The sequence below is a fragment of the Emydura macquarii genome, unplaced genomic scaffold, assembly GCF_026122565.2.
Source record: "Emydura macquarii macquarii isolate MOO-44397 ecotype Brisbane River unplaced genomic scaffold, CSIRO-AGI_Emac_v2 contig_2199, whole genome shotgun sequence".
Lineage (NCBI taxonomy): Eukaryota > Metazoa > Chordata > Testudines > Chelidae > Emydura > Emydura macquarii.
The window spans coordinates 2,019,153-2,046,336 of NW_027132336.1; the positions used below are offsets into that span (position 1 = coordinate 2,019,153).

The window sequence follows — 27,184 nt, forward strand, 5'->3', positions numbered from 1 at the left end:
AAATGGATCAGGATCTGTGCCCCAGTGAGTTCCTGAGCACTGATGCAGCATCTCTAACACTCTCAACTCTCACTAATTTCAATGGGAGTGGAGGGCATTATATTACGAGAGTTCAGTACCTTGCAGGATCAGTCCTGACTGAGAAGAGACTTTGTTGCACTCAAATTGTTGTGGTTTTTGGGTTTTTTTAACTTGCACCTCTTAAAATCAGAAGTAGCTCTTCTGAAGTTGATGAGTCACACCGGTGTAAAGCTAGTGTGTAAGTGACACAGGAATCATCCCCTAGGAATCTATGAAACTGTGCTGATATAATGGCTCTCTGGTGTAAACAAAAAGCCACAGTAATTTCAAGCTCCATTAGAAATGGATTTTTTAAAAGCTTCGAAGGAAGCATCTGAAACTACGGAAAGGGAACAAAATTAAAAGTAAAAACACTTGTGTATATGTTTAAATATAAACACCATGAAGACCAGGGACTCTCCCAAACCCAAATATTCTGAACTTTGATATATGGACCCCACATACTGAAACTCATCAAATATCCATTGAGCATATGTACATATGTAATAGCTGAAACAATATCACCCACATAGCTGAGTGCAAAAAGAAGCTCCGATGCCACAGTTTTGTGCACAATATAAAGATAGATATCTAAAGTATTTAAGACCTTGGTCCTAATTTTCAAAGCCATTAACAGGCCAGCTGCCAGCTATAATAAAGACTTCATCATCTATGAACTGCCAAGATAATTGCTGTTATAATGATCAATACACATAGGACAAAGCACAAGAGAGTCAAAGATAAGAGATTCTTGGCCAAAAGTAATAGGCTATGGAAATGAGTCTTCCAGAGGAGATTAGACTAATCCAGATTCTGGCCACCTATTGGTCATGCTGAAATTGCTTCCTTTTTGGTACAGTTTTTCCACCAGAACCAGATGGATGTTTTCAAGAAGCAACACATCCCTGCTTCTCCCCAACACCCTATGCTCCTACAAAAAACAAAACAACAAAAAACCTACCGCAAACTAAGCTTTCTGTAATTAGAAAAGAGCTAAAGATTTCATGAAGTTCACCAGTGACCTTACTGTCACTCTATTAACCTGCAAGGCCCCCTCTTCTGCAAAAGTGGAGATCAATAATAATTCCCTAACTCACAGGGATGTTTTAAAGATAAATTCAGTGATGGATCAGTTTGATAAATTCATTAATCAGATAATATGGCCATATAAGTATTTAGAGAAATGGTGGTGGTAGGGCCAGTCTATCAGCCTTCTGTAAATTCCACTGGGCTCCCCAGTTAGAATGAGAACAGGACAATGTTAGGATTAGCAAAAGCTGTCTTAGTGTCCCTGTTGTGGTGCATTCAAACATCACTAAAAAAAGGTGTCATTCTGTGCCTTTGAATATATAAGTAACAGTCTGGCTACTGTCTGGGCAGCTATCTTTCTGTGTTTCAGTTACATACAGAAAGTTACATATCAGTGAAATCTGGAAGGAACATAAGATTGCAAAACAGCAAAGAGGTCAGATAAAGTGAACATATTTCCAGGGTAAAAGAAAGGAAGAAGAAAGTCTAATGGTACTTATGATCAATGGAAGGGTTCCAGTTTAATGAAAAGGAGGAAGACTTTGAGGCTTATGGTCAGAAGCTTGAATAATATTTTCAAGTAAATCTTATTCAGAACAGTGTCAAGAGCGCCTTTCTTTTAACAAATACAGCAATAATTCATTTTAAGTTCAGTATGAAGGATGGATTGGCTACTGGCTGGTTTCTATTTTACCAAGTCTGGTCATTGAATTTGCTCCCTCTTCAAGTAGTCCTTGCATGTCTCAATTTTTCACTAGTAAATTGTCCTTCATTCCAACTTTTCTTTTGTAAAGCCTTGCAAAAGGGCTCATGGCGTTTTAAGCAGCCATACTTTGCAATTACAATACAGTCTGTAAGACCTGTGGTGCTATATTGATCTACAAAGAACCAAGCCAATTTGCCACTAGTAAATATTTTTACACAGAATTTTCATCAGTTCCTTAATGCATTTGGCAAAACATTATTAAATGCTCTAGCTGTTTTTCTGAAGAGACAGTGCAACTGTGATGTGTGAAATTAAAAGTCCAGAATGTGAAAATCACTCTACTAAGCTGCTTAGAAAGATTGCAGCACATGCACACAACAGATCTGCTTCATAAACATACACAGCAACAGCATTTACACATCCAGGAAAAATGTGCCATTTGTGAACATATCAAAAGAGCAGCAAAACCAAATGGAGTCAAATACACTAGAATTTCTTCAGCACATGTAATGTGTATGGGTGGGGCTGAAGACACAAAGGTAACATGAGAACTGTTTATTAGCAGCATATATATATGGCCACTGTGTATTCTCTCTCAGGCTTTGTACTGGCACATCTCTGTATAGTAGTGCCAATGCACACAATTTTATAGCGAGCCTCATGATATTTGGTCTTTTTTCTTAAAGCCCCAGTTCATGGAGTCATGTGACTAAGTGAGAATCTCTACTTTCATTTAGGGGAAAAAGTAAGTTTACAGTCCTTAAGGGGTTGACAGCATGAACCCTGAGGGCTCAAGATACAAAAGCCAAGTAAAAAGTACCCAAGAATTATTTTTTTTTTAAATCTCATGATTTTTTAGCCAGTCTTATTATTTTTAGGGTCCTAACTCATAATTTTTTAACATAATTGAAAGTACTACACAGAGATCACATGAATTGCTCAGAGTCACACAGGAAGCCTTTGGTGGATCTGGAAAATGAATTAGATCTGCTGCATCCTGGTCCAGTGACAGAACCACTTAACACCACCTTGCTCTCCCCATTGCTGGAGCTCAAGCAACAGTTGCCTACATTTTTAAACACAAATACCAGGGATACATTTCTAAATACGCCCGGGGCTTGAAGGCCTGCTAAACACTCAGCCACCTGAGGTTTTAGGTGCATCCTGGAAAGTTATATATACTAAGTATATGAATAATCAGTTGTCAAGGCTCAAAAACTGATGCAGTTTTCAATCTGTGCTTGCTGTCATGGAATTTTGCTTAATATAGCAGCATATTCCTATGTTTGTTACTCTTAGCCATCCTTCTCCCAGCTAACCCAGACTCTTTCCACAGGGTGTCCGGATGAAGGCCTGGTGGGATGCTAGCTCCCACTGGCATTTTGAGGGGATGGTAGTAACCCTGCTACCCTAGCTCTGGAATTTTCAGGGTTAGGATAAAGAACCTCCAAGCTCTTCCCACCCTTTCTATCTGCCCTCCCCAAGCCCTTTGTCACTTCTCTTTTGTACCTACCCTGAGCTCCCCACTTACCCCTGTGTGGCGGTTAGGGGGTTAAGGAACACAGAAAACTTTGTCAGATAAGAAGGGGCAGTGATCAGACCTGATATCTCCCCTCCTTCCTTGCACAAGGAATGATGGGCTAATGCCGCTCAGAATCCCCAAGGAGGGGATTGAAGGCCCTTGAACTCGCTTCCCTTGAGGCAGCAAATGGTAAGTGGGGGGTTTTGGGAGGTAGAAGGGAGCTTGCTGTACCCAAGGGGTAGTCTGCAAAACAAAACCAGCAATAACAGGACTGTCATAAAAGCAGATATTTCCATAAGATTTCTCCCATTTCTGTTGGGGTGCTGGAATCCAGAGAAGACAGTACTGGCTAGAGATTCATGAATTTTAAGGGCAGAATGGCCCATTATGATCACCTAGTCTGACCTGTGTGACAGGATAAATAACCTCACCCAGTGCTATGGTTGCCAGTTTTGGTTGGACATATTCCTGGAGGTTTCATCACACGACCAGGGATGCTAGAAATCCGTTTGCCACGGAAAAACACATAATTTGTGTTTTTACAGAGAATCTGGCAGGGCTCGGGCTGTCAGCCCCACCCGGAGGGGCTGCAGCTAATAGCCCCGGGGGGCAGTACTCCCACTGTCAGATTTCATTTTAATCATGGAAAAACATGGATTTTCATGGAGTTTTTTATCTGAGAATTTTGAGTTTATCATGGAAAACTAGAATCTTCGTATATGACATAATCTTTAATAAAAATTAATCTTTAATTCTTGGAGACTGCAGGACAATTCTGGAGGGTTGGCAACTCTATGTTGTGCTGTACATAATATATATATTTTGTATTTATTGATGTAATATAGTAACCCAGATTCTGCATGAAAGTTTTGACCACACATTTTAAAACTCCAACCTAGATACTGACACCCAGATATTGCTCAACCTGACCCCCCCGCACTGAGAATTGGATCTTGCATTAAACTTTGTGTATGATGCTTTTCTCTATAAACCAAACCCCAGCTCATTATTTAGATACCCCAAAGGTGCTCTTCCTAAGGAAACTGCAGCGTGCACTTTCCTGCTATGATTCTGGTTTCCTCTACAACATTTGTTCAAAGCAAAAACTTTTCGGGGGAAGGAGTGGCGGTATGTTCTATATCGAAGCTGTTGCCTGACCTTGAAATAGCAAACACTATTGCACAACATGACTGATGCGCCTGTAGAAAGCTGCATTGTTCCCGCACTCACAAGAGCTCTGCCTGCATGGGGCCATAGTAGGTTTTTGTCAGCCTCCCATCAGCCCCTTGGCTCTCCAGTGTGTAATGCATTCTGGGTCTTGTAGTATGGGTCTGAAAGGATTCCCTTTGGGGTGGACCATTGGTCTTCACGGGAGAACTACAATGACCACGGCGCATTTTGGCGCACTGCATTGTGAGGCTTGTAGTTTTCCTCTTCTCGGGGCGGGCTATTTGTGTCGTGTTGTGTTGTGTTGTGTTGTGTGTCTCTCTCCAGCAGTTGCCGCAGCAGCAGGTGGAGCGGGGGACGATGTCTGCTGTCTGGGGGCTGCTGGCTGTGGGCTCCTCTCTGCTGCTGCTTGTCTTGGGACAGGGGGCGAAGTACTCCAGGGAGGCGAACGAGGCTGCTGCAGCCGGCAGCGCGAAGCGCCAGGAGGCCGGCGAGTTCAGGGTTGTGAAGCTGAACCAGATCTGGGAGAAGGCGCAGCGGGTGAGTCGCGAATTCGCTTGCAGCGGCATCCCCTGGGGACCCACCTGGCGCAGGGGGAGGGGGAGGGCCGCTTCCCTGCGCGCTGGGGTCGGGCTGCCTGGGCCTGGTAGCAGCGGCAGCGGCTGGAGCGGGGTCCCCGGGGAAGCTGATCTGCAAAGGGGCCGGCGGCCGGGGTTCGCGGCTGCGCTTCTGCAAATCGGGCCGCGCCCGCTGCGATGCCTCCGGGCGGCTCGTGGGGCCTGCGTTTAGGCACCCGGCTTCAACAGTAACCCCCCAAATGCAGGGGGGGGGAAAGCTTATTTGTAAGGTGGGGGAGGGGGGGCTCCCCGCAGGTTTTGTTGGCGTTACAAAATCCCACCTGTCCCGCCACTGCGGGAGGCGCTGAGTCTTTCTTTGGGCATTGCTGAAATGCGGAGCAAACGGCACCTTCCGCTGACTTAACATGCGATGTGGGACGTTAGGTAGCAGATCCGTGACCAGGCCATCTCCCCCGACTTGGGAACTTTCAGCTCTTGTGTGTGAGCCGCCTACAACTTTCCCTTGGGGCCCACCCAGCTTCTAAGGGAGGTTCTGCCGCTGAGCTTGCGGGAGAGATCTGGCCACGTGTGCCCCTACTAATGAACAGCCCCATCCAGTGCTTAACAGTGTCAGAAGAGAGTGGAGGGGCTTGTCTCATCTGGGAGTAGCAGCTTTGGTACAGTCCCAGCCCCAGTTGTATGTATTCATTGATCGCCAGGTCTGTGACCCCATCACCCCTTCCTAAACTCGGAGCAAAACGTGCCTCATGTGTATGGTGGGTCTTGACTGAAGTTCCACTTGCCCTTATGTGCCAGTTGCGATCCCTGTCCCTACTTGGCCAGGTTGGGCCTTCCCCTAGGCACTAAGAGTGATTGATACTACCCCCCAGCCCCAGCTATGACATTCTTCTCACTCTGTGGTGGTCCCTATCCCTTGGCCTTGTCATTAGCTCTCCACTATCTTAGGTACTTATATGGCCCCATTACTATAATATCTGAGTGCCTCACACTGTAATGTTTTTGTCCTCATAACACCATTTTTGGTAGGGAAGTGCTATTAGTTCCCAATCTGTTTTTTAAAAAAAATGGGGACAAGGCTAAGTAACTATTCCAAGGTCACACAGGCTGTTTCTGGCGGAGCGGAGACTTGAACACAGGTTTCCTAAGTCCTAGACTAGTGCTGTCACCTCCATGTTTCAGTAAACACCTACACACACACCCTGGTTTCCAGTTTTGTGCCCTTATGTACCTGGGCTATGGGAATCCCCTTCTATGTTCTGTCAGAGAACCTCAGGCCCTGGGTTCACATATCATGCCCTCCTCTCGTGTACATAGGATTCTGTTAGCCTTCCCTTAACTCCTGCATTCTGCCCTCCCTGCATGTCAAATAAGACTGCCTCCCCTCCAAAATTCTGCACACACAGCAAGAGCAGATGTCTTAAATCTGTCTCTCCTCACCTGCAAGTGCTGGGAGGAAGTGCCATGGTAGGAAAGGGGAAAACATACCGGAATGTAGATGTGAAAGCACTCATGACAACATTGGGATTGTCACTTAAAATCAATGCAAAAGCTCCCTTTATCCAGGCCTGATTCTACACCCATTAAAGTTAATGACAAATTTTCCAATGCCTATAGTGAGCATGGGATTTGTCCTTTAATTCTTAAAGAACCCTTTGTGCTCTCATTGATGCAGCTCAGATAGCTCTAATATCATCTGTAGTTGGACAATTCCATCGCAAGTTTTAAATCCTAAAAAATAATAGGTCCAAAGTCAAGCATGATATTGTGTTTTGAAGTCCATTGAGATAGAGGACAGTTCCTTTCTTTACTCAGAACTGCCTTGCTTTTGCTGCTGTGGGTAATGATTACAAGTGAGCCTAGCAATCATGATATGACATTGTAATGTTTCACACATTCTCTGCTGGAAATTCCTAGTGTTATCAATTAATAATATTAAACTTTAACATTAGGTAAGGAGCAAATAATTTTGCACTAGACAACTTAATTATAAAATTCTTCTGATCAACTTTCATTGATAGGTACAGTCAACACTTGGTACCGTTTGCCAGTGGTAGTCAGTAAGGTTCCACATATGTGCACCTTACCTCTTGCAATGTTTTAGGTGGTATCATCATCCTTGGTCCTGTGTGAGATTAACTTCACATAGAAGCAGTGCTTTGAGTACTAGTTTTATCTGCTCTCTTTCCAGTATCCCGCATTTAATAGGTTCTTCCACTGCATCCAACACTGTGATATAAGAATGGGCCAGGCAAGAAAATTCCACAGAAGTTTTGGCAAATTTGAAAGGATTTGCCTTCTTCTTATGTTTTGTAATGTTTCAGATATCATTTTCTGAATTTCCAGTTGAATTATGTCTAAAATGGATTTCTATTTTGAAAAAATAGGACAATTTCAGAAACAGAACATTAAATTTTTTGGGAAAACCCACTGTTTTGACTAAGATAATAATCAAAAGTTACTTAGTACTAATACAAGAAATGAAAAATGGACACCACAAACATTTTTGTTTGTTTGCAGATCAAACAGGTTTAAAAATTATATGTAAAGTTTTTATTGCAACAATTTTGAGAATCCTTGAGAGTTCAAACAGTTTGCCATGTAAATTATTTCTAGAGTGTTTCTGTGTTCTGTTAGTTCAGCATGATAGAAAAATTAAACCAGCACCAGTGTCACGTTAAACATTAATGGAGTGTGAAGAGCCCGGTCACCCAACTTTACCTTTACAGCCAATTTTATAGAAACTGGGGAGAAGCCTGAGTATGAGACTGAAATCATGAGTTAGCTGTTAGGGTTCAGTCCTAATTGAGCAAGCTGCTAAGCCATGTGGTCCCAACCCAGCAAAGCACCTAGGCTCTGACGTGCCTCCCTCTTTGAAAAAGCATAAAAGCACATGCTAAAGTCTCATTGACTGCATGTGCTTACATGTTTTGCTGAATAGGGATAGGCCTTACAGCACATGCTTAATATCTCTGCTGAATTTAAGGCCATGAATAATTCCATTGAAGTGAATGACATGGAAGTCAATAGGACGACTCATGTTCTTAACTCTGCGATCGGGGCCAGAGAGCTCAATATCTTGCTGGATCAAGACCTTAATGCTTAACTGTTTTTCTAACTACTCTAGGTTTTAGAGTAAACTAAGGTCCTGATTCAGCAAACCACTTATGCATATTTAACTTTAAGTAAGTTAGTAGTCCTGTTGCCTTCTGTGCCATTGAATTCAAAAGGGCAACACATGCTTAAATTAAAAAATGTGCTTTGCTGTGTTGGAGCCTAATTTAGTGGCATATTAGCATAGACAATTCAGAACAGTCCTAAATAGCATGAGCTGTTTTTTGAAGTTACCCTTAGGTAACCCATTTACTCCCAAGTGAATTTCTGTCTTATCAGTGGCATTTGCTTGTTTGGTTTTTTTAACAAACATAAGTTTCATTTCATTAATGAAAAGTCAGAGAATGTTTCTCAAAACACACTGATATATTGATGTTTTAAAATAGTTTCTCACTGTCTGTGGAACAAACTGGTTTCTGAGTGTAGATTCTGTGCATTTCTTTTTCATTTGTTTCATTGTATGGCCTTTAGTATGATTACAAACTTTCCAAAAGATGGGGTGCTAGATTAGCAAAGGTAAAAAGATGTAGAAAACTCAGATGGGACATCAACTAAAGCCAGGATGCTAACGTGGCTTTTTTCTGACCTCTCTTCCCCAGTGTCTTCCACCTTCTACTCCTGGGGGAATTCTGCACCACTGCACATGTGCAGAATTCATGTCCCCTGCAGATTTATTTTCTCTGCAGAAAATACATTCTGCGGGAGAGGCACTGCAATTGCACCTTTCACCCACTGGGGCTGCTGTGGACCAGAAAAGAGGGCAGCTGGCTCAACCAGCGGCGGTGGCTAGGAAGGAGAGGCTGCTTTCCTCACAGCGCCCTGCCCGCAGGGCCAGGTGAGGAGGTTCAGGATATTGGGGGGATGAACAGCATGGGGTACATAGGGCTGCTGGGGGAGTCATATAGGCTGGGGTTCAGAAGGGCTAGTGGGGGGGACAGACTTGGGTGGGGGCACAGGAGCTACTGGGGTAACAGCATTGAGCCAGGGACTGAATGGGAGTGGGGGTGCAGGGCCAGATGGAGAAGGGGAGGTCGCTGAGTGGGGTGCAGAGCCAATTGGGATGGGGGGGAGGAAGGGTGCAGGGACACAAGGTGATGGGAGAGTGGAGGGATGGCTGAGTGGAGGTGCAGGGACACCTGGGGACGGGGGAGGGTAGTGCAGGGACATATGGGGAGAGGGATGGCAGGTGGCTGAGTAGAGGTGCAGGGACACGTGGAGACTGGCAGATGTGCCTGACTGAATGAGAGAGGGCAGGGGTCAGCCAGGATCGGCATGGAGGAGGCTGCCCAACTCCCTAGCAATCACTCTCCACCCAATAAAAACCTGTTCCATACTTCTCCCACCCACACCGAACAATCCTCAGGGTTCACACCCAGGCTCCTTCCCACCAATTACTTCCCTCTCCCTCAGCTCCTTCTTTACCCCTGATTCTTCCAAGCCTTTGCGCTGCTTGTGAGGGATGCAGGAAATACGTTTCTGTATTGAGGTTAGGTGAATTAAAGTTCTGTATTAATATGCCCAGTAAGGAATCTATTTGTCAGAACATCTCCTGAATCTTTTTGTTGTCTCTCTTGTTACAGACATACTTGCTGACAAGTATTTTAAAATAATTGACACTGGCGTGATTATATTGTGTTATTTTAACAAATGAAATAATAGAATTTTGAAATATCGTATGCAGAATTTTAAAATTATTTTTGTAGAATTCCCCCGAGAGTAACCTCCCCTTCTTACACAATCCCTGCCCCTCTACAGGCTATTAAGTAAATGCAAAAAATTAATGCTATTGTATTGTTTGATTACGCCAATTTAAAGTGACAGAAATCAGGAATTTCAAAAGCTATGGCTCCTATTATAGCAATGCTGACTCAGCCACAATGCACGTCAGTAATTATTCCTATCGTTCCTGTAGGTGGGGTTTGTTTGTTTGTTTGTTTTGTTAAAAGTATACAACAACATTTTCAAGGTGATCAAACACTCCTCTAGAACCCTTACATTTTTAATGGTTTATGGTTTTGGCCTTGATATCTCATCCTTTCACAGATTCTAAGACCCGAAAAGATCTTTGTGATGATCTAGTCTGACCTCCTGTATAACACAGACCATAGAACTTCCCCAAAAGAATTCCCTAGAGCGTATCTTTTATAAAAACATACAGTCTTGATTTCAGAATTGCCAGTGATGGAGAATCCATCACAATCCTTGGTAAATTGTTCCAATGGTTAATTACTCTGACATTAAAAATGTATGACTTATTTCCAGACTGAATTTATCTAACTCTAACTTCCAGCCATTGGATCATGTTATACTGTTCTCTACTAGGTTGAAGAGCCTATAATTAAATATTTATTCCCCATCTAAATAATTATAGACTGTAATCGCTTAACCTTCTCTTTGTTAAGCTAAGTAGATTGAGCTCTTTGAGTCTGTCACTATAAGACATGTTTTCTAATCCTTTAATCATTCTTGTGGCTCTTCTCTGAACCCCCTCCAATTTATCAACATCCTTCTTGAATTGTGTGCAACATCATTAATTTTGGGACACAGTTGTCCAGCAGTGGTAGCACCAATTCTAAATATATGGGTAAAATAACCTCTCTACTTCTACTCAAGATTCCTGTGTATACACGCCAGGATTGCTTTAGCTCTTTAGGTCACAGTGTTGCACTGGGAGCTCATGTTCAGCTGATTATCCACCAGGACCCACAAATCTTTTTCAGAGTCACTGCTTCCCAGGATAGAATCTCCTATCCTGTAAGTATGGCCTGCATTCTTTGTTCATTTACATTTAGCCCTAGTAAAACGTGTATTGTTTGCTTGCGCCCAGTGTACCCAAGCAGTCCAGATCACTTGGAATCCATAACCGTTCCTCCTCATTATTTACTTCTCCCCCATGTTTGTCATCTGCAAATTTTATCAGTGATTATTTTATGTTTTTTTCTAGGTCATTGATAAAAATGTTAAATAGTGTAGCACCAACAACTGATTCATACAGGACCCCGCTGGAAACATACCCACTCAATGACAATTCCCCATTTACAATGACATTTTAAGACCTATCAGTTAGCCTGTTTTTAATCCATTTAATGTGTGCCATGTTAATTTTATATCGTTCTAGTTTTTAATCAAAATGTCATCCCTTACCAAATCAGACGCCTTACAGAAGTCTGTGTATTACATCAACACTACTATCTTTAGCCACCAAACTTGTAATTTCATTTTAAAAAAAAGATATCAGGTTAGTTTGACAGGACTTATTTTCCACAAACCCATGTTGATTTATATAAATTACATTACCCTCCTTTAATTCTTTATTAATCAGGTCCCATGTCAGCAACTGCATTATCTTGCCTAGGATCAATGTCAGGCTGACAGGCCAGTAATTACTTGGGTCATCCCGTTTACCCTTTTAAAAACTGGTGCAACATTAGCTTTCTTCCAGTCTTCTGGATCTTCCCGAGTGCTCCAAGACTTACTGAAAATCAACATTCATGGTCCAGCAAGCCCCCCATCCAGCTCTTTTAAAACTCTTGGATGTGAGTTATCTGGGCCTGCTGATTTAAAAATTTTCTGTATGTTCTATTAATGCAGTTCAGGAGCACTTCCATAGATGCTTGTAATTGTTATTTCGTATATTAACCATATTTTGTTGGGATATAAACATTTCCCTGGTGCATTTGGCAACTCAGACACTGTAGAAACATAGTATATTAGAACCAGAAAGTAAAACTGATTCATTGTACAAGATGAAGAAATGAAGGAGGGGAGGGGGGAACAATTAATGAAAATAGATATTTCAAATTCTTTGTTTTAATAATGTGCAGTATCAGTAACAGATAAGGATTTTTTTTTTTAAATATGATGGTGTCCCATTAAAAGTTTACCTCCCCACCTGCTTTCCTTCCCTCCGCAACCAAGCAAAAGAGAGTTAATTTCTCATTCAAATGTATGTAAAGCTTAATGCCAGCAGGAGATACTTCTTTTAATCCACAGATGGCCAGGGCTGCTGTTGCAGAAATGGGTGGGGCCCTGAGGAACAGAGGCAGCTTTAGTATATAGATGTTAAGGGCTAATCAGAGCATGAATGTCTGCATATCCAAGGAGTTTATTTGCACACTATCTAGCACGCGGGTTCCTGTGACCTGACTGACACTGTCCCATTTCAGCAGAATATCAAATATTGTTTTCTATGCCAGTCTAGCTTTGGAGGTAATTTTGCAGCTGTGTATTCAAGTGCATGTGAGTACAAAACAACTGACAACAAAGCTTTCTCTGTTCTCATTAGCTTCATCTGTCTGCTGTAAAACTCGCAGAGCTACATAGTGACCTAAAAATACAAGAGAAGGATGAGCTGAGCTGGAAAAAACTGAAGGCTGAAGGGCTAGATGAAGATGGAGAAAAAGAAGCCAAACTTAGACGCAACTTACATGGTAAGAAATAACTCAGCTGAACAGGCCAGAATTTTCACTCAGTTACCTAAATTTATTTTACATTTATTTTTAACCCATTAAATAAATGGCCTGACTTTCAGAGGCAGTAAGGACACACAACCCATATTGAAGGCAATGGGAGCCGCAAAGGCTGGGCACAGTTCCTATAGTGGAATTAGATGCCTAGTTTACAGCTATTATAGCGTGTATAAAATCTTCATCCCAATTTCACACCTTCAAAAATTCAGGCCAGTTTCTGAAAATATGGCACAGTGACTTGCCCAAGATCACTTGGAGAGCCAGTGGCAGAGCCTTAGTTAGACCCAAAGTCTCCTATTTCCCAGTTCTGTCACTAAACTGTGAGGCCATCCTTCCTCCCCAACATGCTGGAATCCAGGAAAACTGACATCACATCGCTCTGGAGCGATCCCTCAGGCTGTTTTGGGGACAGTGATGGCTTCTGAAGAGGGTGCTGCTCAGTGCCCTTCTCCCAAAGGGGTTGTAGTGGTGACTCAGAGAGTTTGAGTATGAATTTGTGGAGGAGCACAGAGTGCATCATGTGAAGGTTTAAAGACACAGGACTGAGACTCAGAAGCCTGACTTTGCAGCTGACTGTGTGAGGTTGGACTCTGGTCCCTGTGTTGGAGTTGGTGAGCTGTGCCATAATTATTCCTACTTATCTATATGTTGAGCATTGATTAATGTTGTAAAACTATTTGAGGGTCTCAGTAGGTGGCATAGAAGTGCTGATTGTGTTGGTATTCACGTTACCTCTTGCTCCTCAATCATCCTCCATTCCATGAAGCTTTTATTTTACAGTAATTTAAGATTTGTAGTCAGAGTGCTTTGTAGTCACATAAAATAGATTTGTAGTCAGGTAAAATAAACTATCTTAGCTCTTCTGTCTGGACACACACACTATTATTGCTGTCACTGTGAATGATAGTTGGAATGAGCTCTTCATAGCAAAGGAGTCTACCCCTGAATAGCCTGAACAGCCTGTAACCTTAGAAATCTGAATGCCTTAGCCGTATTCCTTTGTCACCATCTCAATAGTTCAATGCCGTTGCAAATTCCGGACAAACTGATCAGCAAAGAGTGATATTGAGCAGGTGGTTAGAAGAACGTTATGTTTTCCGTAGCTCTCTTTGCTGGTCATCAGTTGCATATTGAACAAACATACAGAAGTTCATTTACAATAATGGAAAAATATTAATAATGTCTTACAGTGGGTGCTGTTAAAGTCAATACTTGCCATCAGCTACTATACGGTTAGTAGTTATTTCCTGTTCTAACGATCACTGTGGGAGGTCTGTGGTAACTGTGAACAGATGCTGCTCATTTGATGGTAGCTATTATAAGTGCTATGTCTTCTTTTTTTCTTTCTAACTGGGAGACACAGGGGAGTGAATTTCTGTATTCCGTTTCAGTATGTGCTGAATGAAAGTGACTTTGCTACTTCAAAGCACTGAATGAAACTCACACTTCTTTGAACAAAATGGGCTAGGTGCTTTGCAGAGAATTCAGAGGACAAAGACCTCACCTTGAAGATAGTGTTCTTTTTTTTTATGTATAGACTCATGAAAAATAAAAGGTGAAAGAAAGTGAAGCTATTTAGCAAGTACCTTGTTCCATGCTTCTTGTTTGATCCCGTTTGTATGGTGTTTTATTTTTGTTAACTTTCTTGAGGAAGGGGCTAGGGTTGATGGGTCTCACAGTAGATGTGTGTTTTAAGGAGAGGGCAGAGATCTGGCAGATGTAACACCATATTCTTGGATGGGTCATCAGCAGGGGGATCAGACATGGGACCTCTGGATCTTAAAGCATAAGCCTCTGCTGACTGAGCTAAAAAATCCACCTCTGTTAGCCAAAGTTATAGCTGACTCATCCACCTATATATGTGACCCAGCTATGAACAGAGGAAGACAGAGTACCTCACTGAGTGGGCTTTTTTTAAAGGGGAACTATCTACTATTGGTTCTAATGTTTCTTGTTTTTCACCTACAGTAGTTATGACTAAATATGGAATGAATGGAAAGAAAGATGCCCAGCTAGTAGACACCAATTACATCAAAGATGGCACAGAAAGCGATGTGCTAGATGATCCAAGACTGGAGAAATTATGGAGCAAGGTATGTTTAATTTCTGGGTATTTCAAAGTAAGAAGTAAATCTTCATTCAAGTGTTTGTTTTCTAGAAACTGTGACTTGGACAGAGAAACTTTAAAACTCTGTTTCCAAACTCTGGGCCAGGTGCTATGACATGTTGAGCATCCTCACCTTCCATCAAAATCATTGCAAATTGAGCGCACTCTTCTTCGCGGGTGATCTGGTCCATTGTACCTGTTACACTCAGTATCTGTGGGTGAACTCTTGGTTGCAGTGAAGTCAGCGGGAGTTTTGCTAATGACTTCACTGGGGCCAGGATTTCATCCTGTATGAATATTAAAGGGATACTGCTGTGTATCTTGGGTTTTGTTTTGTTTAAATGGCTAAACTTAATTAGAAATATTTCATAGAATTATTTAAAAAAAAAAGAATTTTAGGGGAATTTTTAAAATTGAAAACCTCACCCTGTAATGTTTGCAAGTGAAACCTTCCAGAGTTCGTGCTAGTTCCAGAAAACAAGAGTTGTTCCAGTTTGGGCAGTTACAACAGACTGGAGGAATCTGTAACAAGGAAATAATTAGTATATAGTAGATTCATTTTTAAAATTCTTTGTTTTATCAATTTAAAGTGATGTAAGTAAACCAGCAAAGGAAATTTGTTTGTTGTTGTTTTTGTTTTTTTTAATAAAATCAAATTTAACCTGACTGTCCTTCTTGGGGAATGGCAAAAAAAATTAACTTGGAAGTATTCCCCAAATAAAATTTGAGCTTCTGACACTGTACAAATATCAAAAGATTTCACTTTTAACCTGTGGGAAGAAAAGCATTGCAGCAAACAGAACAACATCCATCCCTCTGCCAGAGAAGCAAACTGAGTGCATATCTCTAACTGCGAATAGCTAGTACAATGGGGAACAACTCGCTGCAGAGCAAGGACATGATACACAGTATGGTATTTACTTGCCAACAGAATGAGAGCTATTGAATTGACCTCAGTCTAACTCCATAGCATAAACAAACCCTTTACATTCAGGCATGTAGTTCATAGAATCATAGAATATTAGAGTTGGAAGGGACCTCAGGAGGTCATCTAGTCCAACCCCCTGCTCAAAGCAGGACTAACCTCAGCTATATCATCCCAGCCAGGGCTTTGTCAAGCCTCAGCTTAAAAACCTCTAAGGATGGAGATTCCACCACCTCCCTAGGTAACCCATTCCAGTGCTTCACCACCCTCCTAGTGAAAAACTTTTTCCTAATGTCCAGCCTAGACCTCCCGCCCTGCAACTTGAGACCGGTGCTCCTTGTTCTGTCATCTGCCACCACTGAGAACAGCCTAGCCCCATCCTCCCTGTAACCCCCTTTCAGGTAGTTAAAGGCCGCTATCAAATCTCCCCTCATTCTTCTCTTTTGCAGACTAAACAAGCTTAGTTCCCTCAGCCTCTCCTCATAAGTCCTGTTCTCCAGCCCAGTGCTCCAGTAGTTCATGTCTCTTACATTGTTAAGTGATTGCTTCCTAAAGAATATGTCTGACAGGGATATTAAGCTCTACAGTAATACAAATAATAATAATTTTCATCATGTCTTTGGATATTTGGCAGGTGAGATCCTGGCCCCATTAAAGATAATGGTAAAACTTCTGTTGAATTCAATGAATTCAGGATTTCACCCCATATGTCTACATTCTGTCCTAATACTAGCACAATGAGGCATAAAACAGAGATTTTTAATAGAAGCTTGACCTAATTTTTTGGGGGGGGAAATGAAAAGAGAATTTTATTTGGTAAATGATTGTATGTTACATCACGTGGCCTGGGAAATGTAAAAGGATTATAGCTTCTATCTCATTCATATTTCTTTTAGGCCAAGACCTCTGGGAAGTTTTCCGATCAGGAGCTGGATAAGCTGTGGCGGGAATTTAAGCATCACAAAGAAAAGATTCACGAGTATAATATCCTGCTAGAGACTGTGAGCAGAACAGAAGGTGTCTGGATGTTTATGATGTTTTCAGTTCAGGGCAGCCCTCTCTCTGTCAATTGCTCAGTTGTTTTAAAGTATCTTTAAAATCTTAAAGACTGATTGTTACATTTACAATAACCAAAAATGTGGAAATGGCAGAAGTACTAAATGACTTTTTCATTTCAATTTTCACCAATATGTTTAGTTGCAATTGGACATCTAACTTAATGAATGCCAGTGACAATGAGATAGGATCAGAGGCTAAAATAGGGAAAGAACAAGTTAAAAATTACTTAGACAAGTTAGATGTTTTCAAGTCACATGGGCCTGATGAAATACATCCTAGAATACTCAAAGAGCTAACTGAGGAGATATCTGAACCATTAGCAATTATCTTCGAAATTTCATGGAAGACAGGAGAGATTCCAGAGGACAGGAAAAGGGGAAATATCGTTCCCATCTATAAAATGGGGAATAAGGACAACCCAGGGAATTACAGACCAGTCAGCTTAACTTCGAAGTATCTGGAAAGATAATGGAGCAATCAGTTTGCAAACAGCTAGAAGATAATAAGGTGATAAGTAACAGTCAGCGTGGATTTTTCAGGAACAAATCATGTGAAACCAACGGACTAACTTTCTTGGACAGAGTAACAAGCTTTGTGAATGGGGGGAAGCGGTAAATGTCTTATATCTTGACTTTAAAGCTTTTGATACTGTAAAGTAAAGCTTTTGATACTGTCTCGCATGACCTTCTCATAAACAAACTAGGGAAATACAATCTAGATGGAGCTACTATAAGGTGGGTGCATAACAGATTGGAAAACCATTCCCAGAGAGTAATTATCAGTGGTTCACATTCAGGCTGGAAGGGTATAGCAAGTGGGGTCAGTTCTGGGTCGGGTTCTGTTCAATATCTTCATCAATGGTTTAGATAATGGCATAGAGAGTACACTTATAAAGTTTGCAGAAGGGTTGCAAGTGCTTTGGATGATAGGATTAAAATTCAAAATGATCTGGACAAACTGGAAAAATGGTCTGAAGTAAACAGGATGAAATTCAATAAGGACAAATCCAAAATACTCCGCTTAGGAAGGAATAATCCATTGCACACACACAAAATGAGAAGTGACGGTTTAGGAAGAAGTACTGCAGAAAAGGATCTCGGGGTGATAGTGGATTTGTAACACTCCTGCAAAAAAAGCAAACATCATTCTGGGATTTATTAGCAGGAGTGTTGTAAGCAAGACACAAGAAATAATTCTTCTGATTAAAGGTCTAGAAAACATGACCTCTGAGGGAAGATTTTAAAAATTGGGTTTGTTTAGTCTGGAGAAGAGAAGACTGAGGGGGGATGTGATAACAGTTTTCAAGTACATAAAAGGTTGTTACAAGGAGAAGGGAGAAAACTTGTTCTCTTTAACCTCTGAGGATAGGACAAGACGCAATGAGCTTATATTGCAGCAAGGGCAGTTTAGGTTGGATATTAGAAAAAACTTCCTAACTGTCAGGGTAGTTAAACACTGGAATAAATTGCCTAGGGAAATTGTGGAATTTTGGTCATTAGAGATTTTTAAGAGCAGGTTAGACAAATGGTTCACATGGTTCACGAATGGTTTAGATAATACTTAGTCCTGCTTTGAGGGCAGGGGACTGGACTAGAAGATAGCTCGAGGTTCCTTCCAGTCCTACACTTCTATGATTTATATTAGGACTGCTTTGCAGATGCTGCCATTCACAAATACTTAAAGGGGATAAGTCCATGCCCTCTGCCAAGAATCTGTATAGCTAATGGAACAGGTGCTGTTCTTTGTTTTATAACTCCTACATGTTGTTCAGTGAGCCAAGAAGATTGTCACTTTAGCAAAATAAACTCATCATGGCTTTCTGGAAAACATCAGCAAGCATTGAGCCCCTGTTCTAGAATTTGGGCCCTGATCCAGTGGATCCTTGGAGGCACCCAATGTGCAGGGGGAAAAAGTCAGTTCCTGGGTTCCAACTGAGAAGGAAGGATGAAGTTACAGCTGGAGCAATGAGGAGCCAAATTCTTGGCAGCAAAGGTGGCTTTATGCCACCGTATGTTACTTCCAGCTAAGGCTACCAGAGGTCAGTTTGCAGCCTCGCAAAGGTGAGAGCAGCCTCAGGTAGTGTCCGAACCTATGCCTGGCTGCTAACAGCCCCTCTGAGCCATTCCAGCAGTGAATTATAGCAGAGACACAGGAGTATTCAGCCCATATTTCCTGGAACAATGCTGTCATGCTGCTGTAGGGATTTTTCAAGAAATAGAACAGTAGAATTCTGGATCTTCTTATTAAAATTGTTGATCTGATTTATGTATTATGTATGATAAAATATTTCTGCAACCAGTACTATCCAAAGCATGTACATTGAGAGGTAAATGCTCTTAAAAATAAGTGTTATTCAGGTGCACTATTGATGCTAATTTATTAGGGGATCGAGTGCTGATAAAAGCGGCTCCCATCCAACTTGCTGGGATTTGCAGGTATTCTGTCCTCTCAGGATTTGGCCTATTATTAATTAATGTGTGTCTTTTGATAACAGAAATCCACAAAAATGTGATCAACCCATCTGAAGAGGAGCAGGTCAAAGAGGAGATTTTGCATGGTAAACACACAGAACTCAAAGACAAAATGAGAAGCATCAATCAAGGGTTTGATCGTTTACGTAAAATCAGCCACCAGGGATATGAAACAGCCGGTGGTATGAATCATTCTATTTAACTTTCATTTATAATCAGTTTTATGAGAAGTCGGTAGGCAAATAACCAGATGTAATCCAAAGGAGCGCTGTACAAAGTGCTGACAAACAGACGCAGGGCGTTTAAAGGGATGCACTACCCTACTCTGTTTAAGTGCTGATTTTACAGACCAAGTGCCATGTTTCTCCTCTATAGAGGCCGCTTGCATAGGACAGGAAACCGGTCCTCATGGTGCTTCTATCCCTTGTGTCCTTTGGTTGAATGGGGAAGTGGAACAAACCTTTGACCCTGAAAATTACCAGGAAGTTTGGCTCTGATTCACTCCAAGTTTGCATGTTTCTCAGAGATCGATGGAGGCACAGGGCCAACTCTGCAGAGACCCTGTGGGTACTCATGCCTTTTTGTCTATTAATAGTCTTTCTGAAGTGTGGCTAATGTTGCCAGAGCTGCCCCCAGAACCTTCCCTTAGAGGGAAGGTAGTTTCTTTTCACAATAGAGCACTGATTCTGATTGGCGCCTCTAGATGTTACCACAATTCAAAAAATAAATCCTACTAATCATGAAGGGGAGGTATGTTTAATGCTGACAGGATTGGCATTAATTTACCAACAAGAGTTCGACGAGATTTGTGAGAGACAACTACGAGATGTAGGTGGGCTCTGCCCTATCCCCATCTCTATTTCTGGATTGCCATGGGGGGTCCAATGCAGGGAATCGGATGAATGCTGTTATAGAGGGGACACTTCTGTCTTCCAAGCCCATCCAATAGAAATCAGCTGGGATTTCATTTCCTTTACCACTAAGGCCAAGAGGGTAATGGAGACCATACACAAGGTGTGTGTCCCTTTGATTTTGCTTTTTAAAAGTCCAATATCTACCATACTAAAAATCTAAGTAAAATATTAGGATTTGGCCTCTATCTAGGTAGATTTGCTCAGTAATGCAATGCCTGTGTAAGAGAGTGCTTCTCGTATAAAGTCATGTGGATGTTGATGTTAATTAGTCATGTTAACATGGTATGGAATATTAGCAACTTAAATCATTATGTTTTGTGTCTGTTGGTTTAGAATTTGAAGAACCCAGGGTGATTGACTTATGGGACATGGCCAAATCAGCCAACTTTACTGAGAAGGAACTCGAATCATTTCGGGTAAGATAGAATTTAGATAAGGGCTTTTTCTTCAACATTAAGAAACACTATGCAGACAACATTCAGTGTATAGTAATGCACCCTTTTCCCGTCTGTTATTCTTCACTCACCATGATCAAGAGACAAACTTGGGGCCCAATCTTGCAAACACTGACGCATATATGTAACTTTACCTATGTGAGTAGCTCCATGGCCTTTAATGGAACCACATACAAGTCAAGTTACGCATACACCTAACTGTCAGTGAGATTGGACCCTTATTTTATGCAAACAGATCACCGTTCTAATCATCATTTTCTAATCCCCACGTAATTAATGCGTTGGGAAATAATGGAAAGGATGGAAACTAAAACCAAGAAGCACCAGCTAGCTAACTACGCCACCAGGTTTTTATTTTGCCCCTGGTGGGAGGATTGCTTGGAGCAGTGCACAGCTAACCCAGAGAGGCACAGAGATCCTGTTCGTATGAATGTCTTTTTTGAGAAATGAATTACTGGGGTGCTCATGCTTGCATTTTTTGGCTTTTTTCATGATGAAATTAAAAATATGTGTATTTAGTTTCTGTTGTGCCTGTTTGTCCTGGTTCCCTGACTGCCTGGGGACAGCAATATCTTGCATTCGTGGCTGGGAGTGCCGTGCCCTCTGAGTCTGCTTGTGAACTTTTATCTATGTATTTAGAAGGTCCCCATCATAACTCCCCTGGAAAGTAAGGAAGTATTATTCTGCCCACTTTACAGATGAGTGAGGCACAGAGAGATTAAACTACCCACCTAAAGTCATGTGCGAAATCTGTCAGAGCCTGTGATTGAACCCAGATCTCCAGGGTCTCAGTCCAGCCCACAAGACCATTCTTCCTTCTGTTAGAAGCATGGAGCCTGATTTCCACAAACATGTTTCAATTACATTGACTTTAATGGACTTAATTCTGATACAGTGCCTAATTCAAAACCATTTGAAAAGACTCCCATCGACCTCCGTGAGCGTTGGATCAGGCATACACAGTAATGTGAGAGGTAAATCTCCCCCTGGAATAAGGAAAACGTCTTTTTTCCACCAATAGGATTTAAGATAAGAATATGAAACAGTTTAGAACCGACTGAATATTTGGGCAGAAATCTTCCTTAGACAAATGCCATTCACTGGTGCTGAGATCTGCTGCTGTGAGCAGCATAGTACATGCTGGGGCATCATGGCATAAAGAGGAAGATAAGGATTACAGGATGCACTTCACAGACTTATCAAATGGGAACAGAAAAGAGTGAAAGGTACAAATTTGCTGAAACTCTTTTTAATCATGTTTGGGTGCTCAGTAGCTAACGTTAAAGTTGGGCCTTCATGTTTGTTACTTTTGCTGATCTGTAAAGCAGATCCTACAAGGTTTTATAAGGAGAGGTGCTGCATTGGCACATCATCTGAGGAAAATATCTTGAACAGATTATCAACCGCAGGAAAATCCAGTGCTAAAATAGAGCATGGCGTGTAGTGTGTAAAACGGATTAGAATGTTGTAACAGGCCAGTCATTTTCCTCTGCAGTCTGAGTGTGGAAAGGAAAGGGAGACCTCTGCTTTTAAAGCTGGAGGAGACCCATTAGAATGGCAATGTTTTTTGTTTTGTTTTGTTTTGTTTTTTCCCACAAACTCAGAGTGAAAACTCTACCAACCTAAATTAGTAGCAGCATTGTTTAAGGATATGTCTGCAGGACAACTGAGAATGAGGTGGGTCCCAGCTTGAATGGCTAGCCTGGGCTTCCGCCAGTGCCACAACATCAACACACCTATTTTTGGCATCCTGGCGTGGGTGTCTGTCTGCCCAGGCTGGGAGGGTTGCTCCCAGCTGCAGTGTAGACATACCCAGTGTGGCCTGTGTGAAATAAGTGTGGTGAATTTCAGTCTAGTTCTTCGTGTGCAGGTGTTAACATCGCAGAGGAAACCATCCACCTAATTGGCACAGCAGTTGGCATTGTGGGAAGCCTTTACTGTAAGGGCAAGCCCTGAAAGTATGTGGAGACTAAAGTTACTCTCCAACAAGAGCATAATTGGGTGTTTAGGGAAGCTTTGCAGTACGCAGTACAGTACGCAGGAGATCTGCTTCGTGAATGAATCAGAGATCTGGCCCATTTCAGCGCTAGTCGAAGAGGTTGTCACTTTGTTCTATTCCAGATTCATCAGAGCCTGTGGTAAAACAGTAAAGCAAATTGTGGGGTGGCTGGGCAGCCAATCAGAAAAGGGCTAATTCTAAGCATTAAGGACCTGATATTGAAAAGTGACCTCTGTAAGGATCATGTCCACAAAAAATGCATTGTATAAATTTACAGGCTTTTCTATGGCACTTGTCACCATAGTGTCCTTGCGCCTCTCAGAAATTAATGGCCTCTTGTTTGAAGCTTGTGCAGTAGATCGACATTTGGATGCTTTCCTCCAAAGCTCAATTTCTGGAGGGTTGGGATGCTCCATTACCCCAGCGTTCTTAAGAAGCAGAGAGCTGGATTCAGTGTCTGACTCTCATTAAAATAGCATTAGGAATGTGCTGCAGGGAAAGAGAGAGAGAGGAAGCTTTGGAAAGAAGACAGCATTTAGCCCTGAAATATGTATTCATCGTTCTAGGAGGAGCTGAAACACTTTGAAGCAAAAATCGAAAAACATCATCATTACCAGAAACAATTAGAGATTTCACATCAGAAACTGAAGCACGTGGAGGGGACTGGAGATAAAGATCATCTGAGCAGAAACAAAGAAAAATATGTCATGCTAGAAGAAAAGACTAAAGAACTGGGTTATAAGGTCTGTACAAATACTGTGTGTTGTGAAATTTCTAACGTTTCTGCAGTGTAGGTTTAACTCTGCAGTGGGGGGGGTTGGATTTTCCTGTGCTTATTATCCATGCTATTGACTTCTTCATTGTAATTCATCATTTGTATTACATCAGCGATTTGAGGCCCCATCTAGGGGGCTGTCCCTTTAAGGGAAATCAGGGACCAGCCCACCTCTGACAGGCTCCTGTAAAGGAGAATGAGCCAACTCAGACCCATGTGGAAGTAACTAAATCCCTAGGTGGCTGGTTGGCAGCTAATTAGCTAATGAGCCGGATAACAGGTTACCAGGGCTCAGCTGCATTACTTCCCAGAGACAGGAAGCTCCTGAAGAGGGGAGAGGTGCTCATAGAAGAGGCCTGGAAGGGATCTCCCAAACAGTGTCAGGAAGCCCATCTGGTCTATATGGTACCCCAGAGGAGCTTGTCACGCTGCCTAGCATGGGACACAGCTAAGAGAGCCAATCTCAAGTCAGACTGCTGGAATACAAGGTACCCCAGACTGGTGGCTTACTGTATCATAAGACTTCACCAAGCTGGTAACAAATGTGTGCTTCCAAAATACTATGCTAGTTATTATTACGCCACCGACCATCCCCGTCAGGCCCTATAGACCCTGATGCACCATTCAGACAAACCAGACGTCACGATGAAAAGCCATTAAAACCGAAATTCATCACACATTAGGTTCTTCCTGTTGCCAAGAACTAGCCACTCACCCCAGGTCGGAGTAGACTTCAGATCCTACCCAAAAACCATGCTGGTAGCCAATCCTTCAGTAAACCAAAAGCTAAAGTTTTATTAATATAAAAAAAGAGAGTTATTAAAAAGTTAGAGAATCATATGCAATACAGTTGATTTCAGAGTCTGTAGATCAGGGCAATAGCAGTGATGTTAAAACTGCTAACTTGCAATAAGTTTCTCTGGTTCATCCCAAACACTGGGGTCCTCAGTCGATTGTTCAAAGTCCCCTTTCTAGAAATTACAGTCCAGAGATGTAGAGCAGGACTGAGGCCAGGAGGTGATGTCACCATCTCCAATTTATACCCCTAGTCCACGTGCATGGAAAAGTACCAGCTGAAACATGGAGTTATGATTTCATCACGTGTTCTACATGCTCTGCTTAGTCATGGGCATCCATTGTCCACATGCTCTTTGAGGCATCTTCAGAAGGGGCCCACTGGAAGAGCTGATTCTCCTTAATGGCCCATCAACACATTGCTGGCTAGTCTTGGTGTAAATCTGTCTTGTGGAGGTTCCCAGGAACAAATGTTTAGTAACAAGCATACAGTAAAATTTCATAACTGCATCCACAATGGTGATACAAACATTTCAACCGGATAATAATACTTAGCAGATTATAACTTTTCCAATGATACCTTACAAGGCATGCTTTGTACAAGATTTATCAAACTGTAACATTGGTGACAACATTAGTGCAGACAATCTCCTCCTTTTTTATATAGCATCACAGAGCTGCAGCTGACAGATCTCTACAGACCCCTGATTCCACGGAAGAATTCTTCCCAGCTAATGGCATTAGGCATGACTCCAGGGAAGGGATACAAGCCAAGAGAACCCTGCTGGAGCTGGGTGGGAATGGATAAACTGAGACTGACTCTATCTCCCAGCTAAGATGCTGGGGTGAAGACTTGCTTGTATTTTCATTGGGTCTTTGATTAGTAAACTAGATCCCCTAAGAATAGCAATTGTTCCTTATTATAAAGTCATAGTGAACTTACTGATGACATTAGGGGAATTGGAGGCAGGCAGCATTTATAGTGCTCCACTTGGCCTGCAGGGGGTGCCATAGGGCAGGTACACCCTATGACAGATCCCAGTGGATATCAGTGCACCATTGTGCTGGGCACTGTTCAAACACATAGTAAGGGACCATCTCAGTCCTGCAGAATTTACAAGCTGAATAGACAAAACAAAAGGTGGGAAGAGGACATTCGTGTTGTCTCCATTTTAACTGAGGCATCTAGCGATGAAGTTTGTCCAGGGTTACACACAAGAAGTCTGTAGGAGAGCTGGGCATGGAAACCAGATTTCCTGAATCCCAGCCCAACACCTTAACCACAAGATCATCCTTCTTGTCATACTAGGAAATCCCTGATTCTAAATATTGAAAAAGTTCATAACTCCCATGATCAGGTAACAGTTAGGTTTGACTTCAAGGAATAGTCTTATTCAATTGGGCCTTAAAATTCTCAGTCATTGGGGGAATGACTTTGACCTTCTACAGATCTGTCAAGTGGCCATACATCCCAATGGTAAAATGTGACCATGTAACAGCATTTCCTGTTCACTTAGTGAATATTTTCCCCATTTAGGTAAAGAAGCACCTACAAGACTTATCCAGTAGAATCTCAAGAGGTCTTCAACACAACGAACTCTGAATGTATTTTCCATGTTGTGAGATCAATATTCTCAATAGATCACTTTTCCCGGGACTTATCGAGGAGCCCTTTTGAACACCTAGAGAAACAGATAATTAAATATTGAGCACCAACAGGATGGGCTTCTGTAAGGAATATGTTTTCAGTCCTTTTACATTTTAGTCACTGAACTGATACTGTGATAGTCAAATTAAATGAGTCCAGTTATAAATATATGTTTAATTCACACATTGTTTTATCACTTAAGCTTTGTATCTGCATCAATGTCAGTCTTCCACCTAATCATCCAAAAAAAAAAAAAAAAGTAGGTACCAGAGGTGAGAGCTCCACTATTTTTACTATTGGGGAAAATATATTTTGTTACCAATAAATCCATCTGATCAATGAAACCAAAATTGAAGCCAGTGGGACTCCTGACTGGTCTAACCCAAAGTATGTGTTTAAGGCCTTGATGCTGCAAAGATTTAAATTAGAATAATCTAAATTTACATCCTAATCCAGTGCCCACTGAAGTAAACTGAAAGACTTCCACTGAATTCAATAGACATTAGATCAGATCTTTACTGCAGATAATCTTATAGTGGATGAGTAAGGAGGGAAGAAGGGTTGGAGCCAATTCATCCCATATAGTCATATATTAATGAATATTTCAGAAGCTCCTGAATTTGTATAATTGTTATATTCACATTTGTTCAGAGTGTTTTTGTGACACTTAAATCATTAAAAAACAAAATGAGAGAAGATATCAATGAATTGCTTTTCCCCCTCTCCTAGAGATAATTCCAGCCCTTTTGTTCAATGCTGGAGTTCATTTTGAGCATGTACTGCATAATTCTTATGTCAATGGTTAGTTTTTGCAGCAGAAGAATGTGTTTATTTTGTATTTTCAGTTTTTGGAATGTGCTCAATACCAAGGTCACTGACTGAATATTTAAAGTGATGCCTATAGTTAAGGCTACCTAAATTTTCCATTATAAGACTGTTTTCCGTTGTTTATAGCTTTACCAAACTTTAACCATTTGGGTTTAAGTTTCCATGATGAAGTCTGCCTCTGCTTGAATTTTATTTCAGTTCCAATTAAAACTCTTCCAAAAATAAGGGTAAAGGAAAATATGGATGCTAATAAGTTCTTACAGCCATTTTGCCGTGAAGGTGTAGCACTTACAAGCTTTAGAGCAGGGATTTTACTTCTGAGAAAATAATTTTGTTTTCAGTGTAGGGTTTGAATTGTGTGCAGTAAGAAAAGAATAGGGACACACATTGAATGATGAGGATAAAAAGAATTATTGGGTAGGTATTATTCAATGAGCGCCACCTATCCTGCACCCTGAATGAATCAGGGTTTCTGTGGAAAAAACAGTACGTGATAATGCGTATGCACAAGAGGGCTGAATTAAAGTGCATGGGCATCCTCAATTTTGGCATTTTGAGTGTTTGAC

The 27,184-nt window shown here is 41.6% G+C and overlaps 1 protein-coding gene across 3 annotated transcripts; it reads left to right on the forward strand.

The window, feature by feature from the left end:
* Positions 1–4,742: 4,742 nt before the first annotated feature.
* LRPAP1 (LDL receptor related protein associated protein 1) lies at positions 4,743–26,953 on the forward strand. 3 transcript variants are annotated; one of them, XM_067558879.1, is made up of 8 exons: positions 4,743–5,024; positions 12,459–12,603; positions 14,611–14,735; positions 16,571–16,691; positions 19,228–19,290; positions 20,452–20,534; positions 23,139–23,315; positions 24,810–25,668. In XM_067558879.1, exons 1-8 carry the CDS (start codon positions 4,845–4,847, stop codon positions 24,948–24,950), a joined length of 1,035 nt encoding a protein of 344 aa, XP_067414980.1. In that variant the 5' UTR covers positions 4,743–4,844; the 3' UTR covers positions 24,951–25,668. The 3 variants fall into 3 exon arrangements, with proteins under 3 accessions (XP_067414980.1, XP_067414981.1, XP_067414982.1); XM_067558880.1 differs by having other exon boundaries at positions 4,744–5,024; positions 19,228–19,386; XM_067558881.1 differs by lacking the exon at positions 24,810–25,668 and adding an exon at positions 25,680–26,953 and having other exon boundaries at positions 4,747–5,024; positions 19,228–19,386.
* The last annotated feature ends 231 nt before the right edge of the window (positions 26,954–27,184 follow it).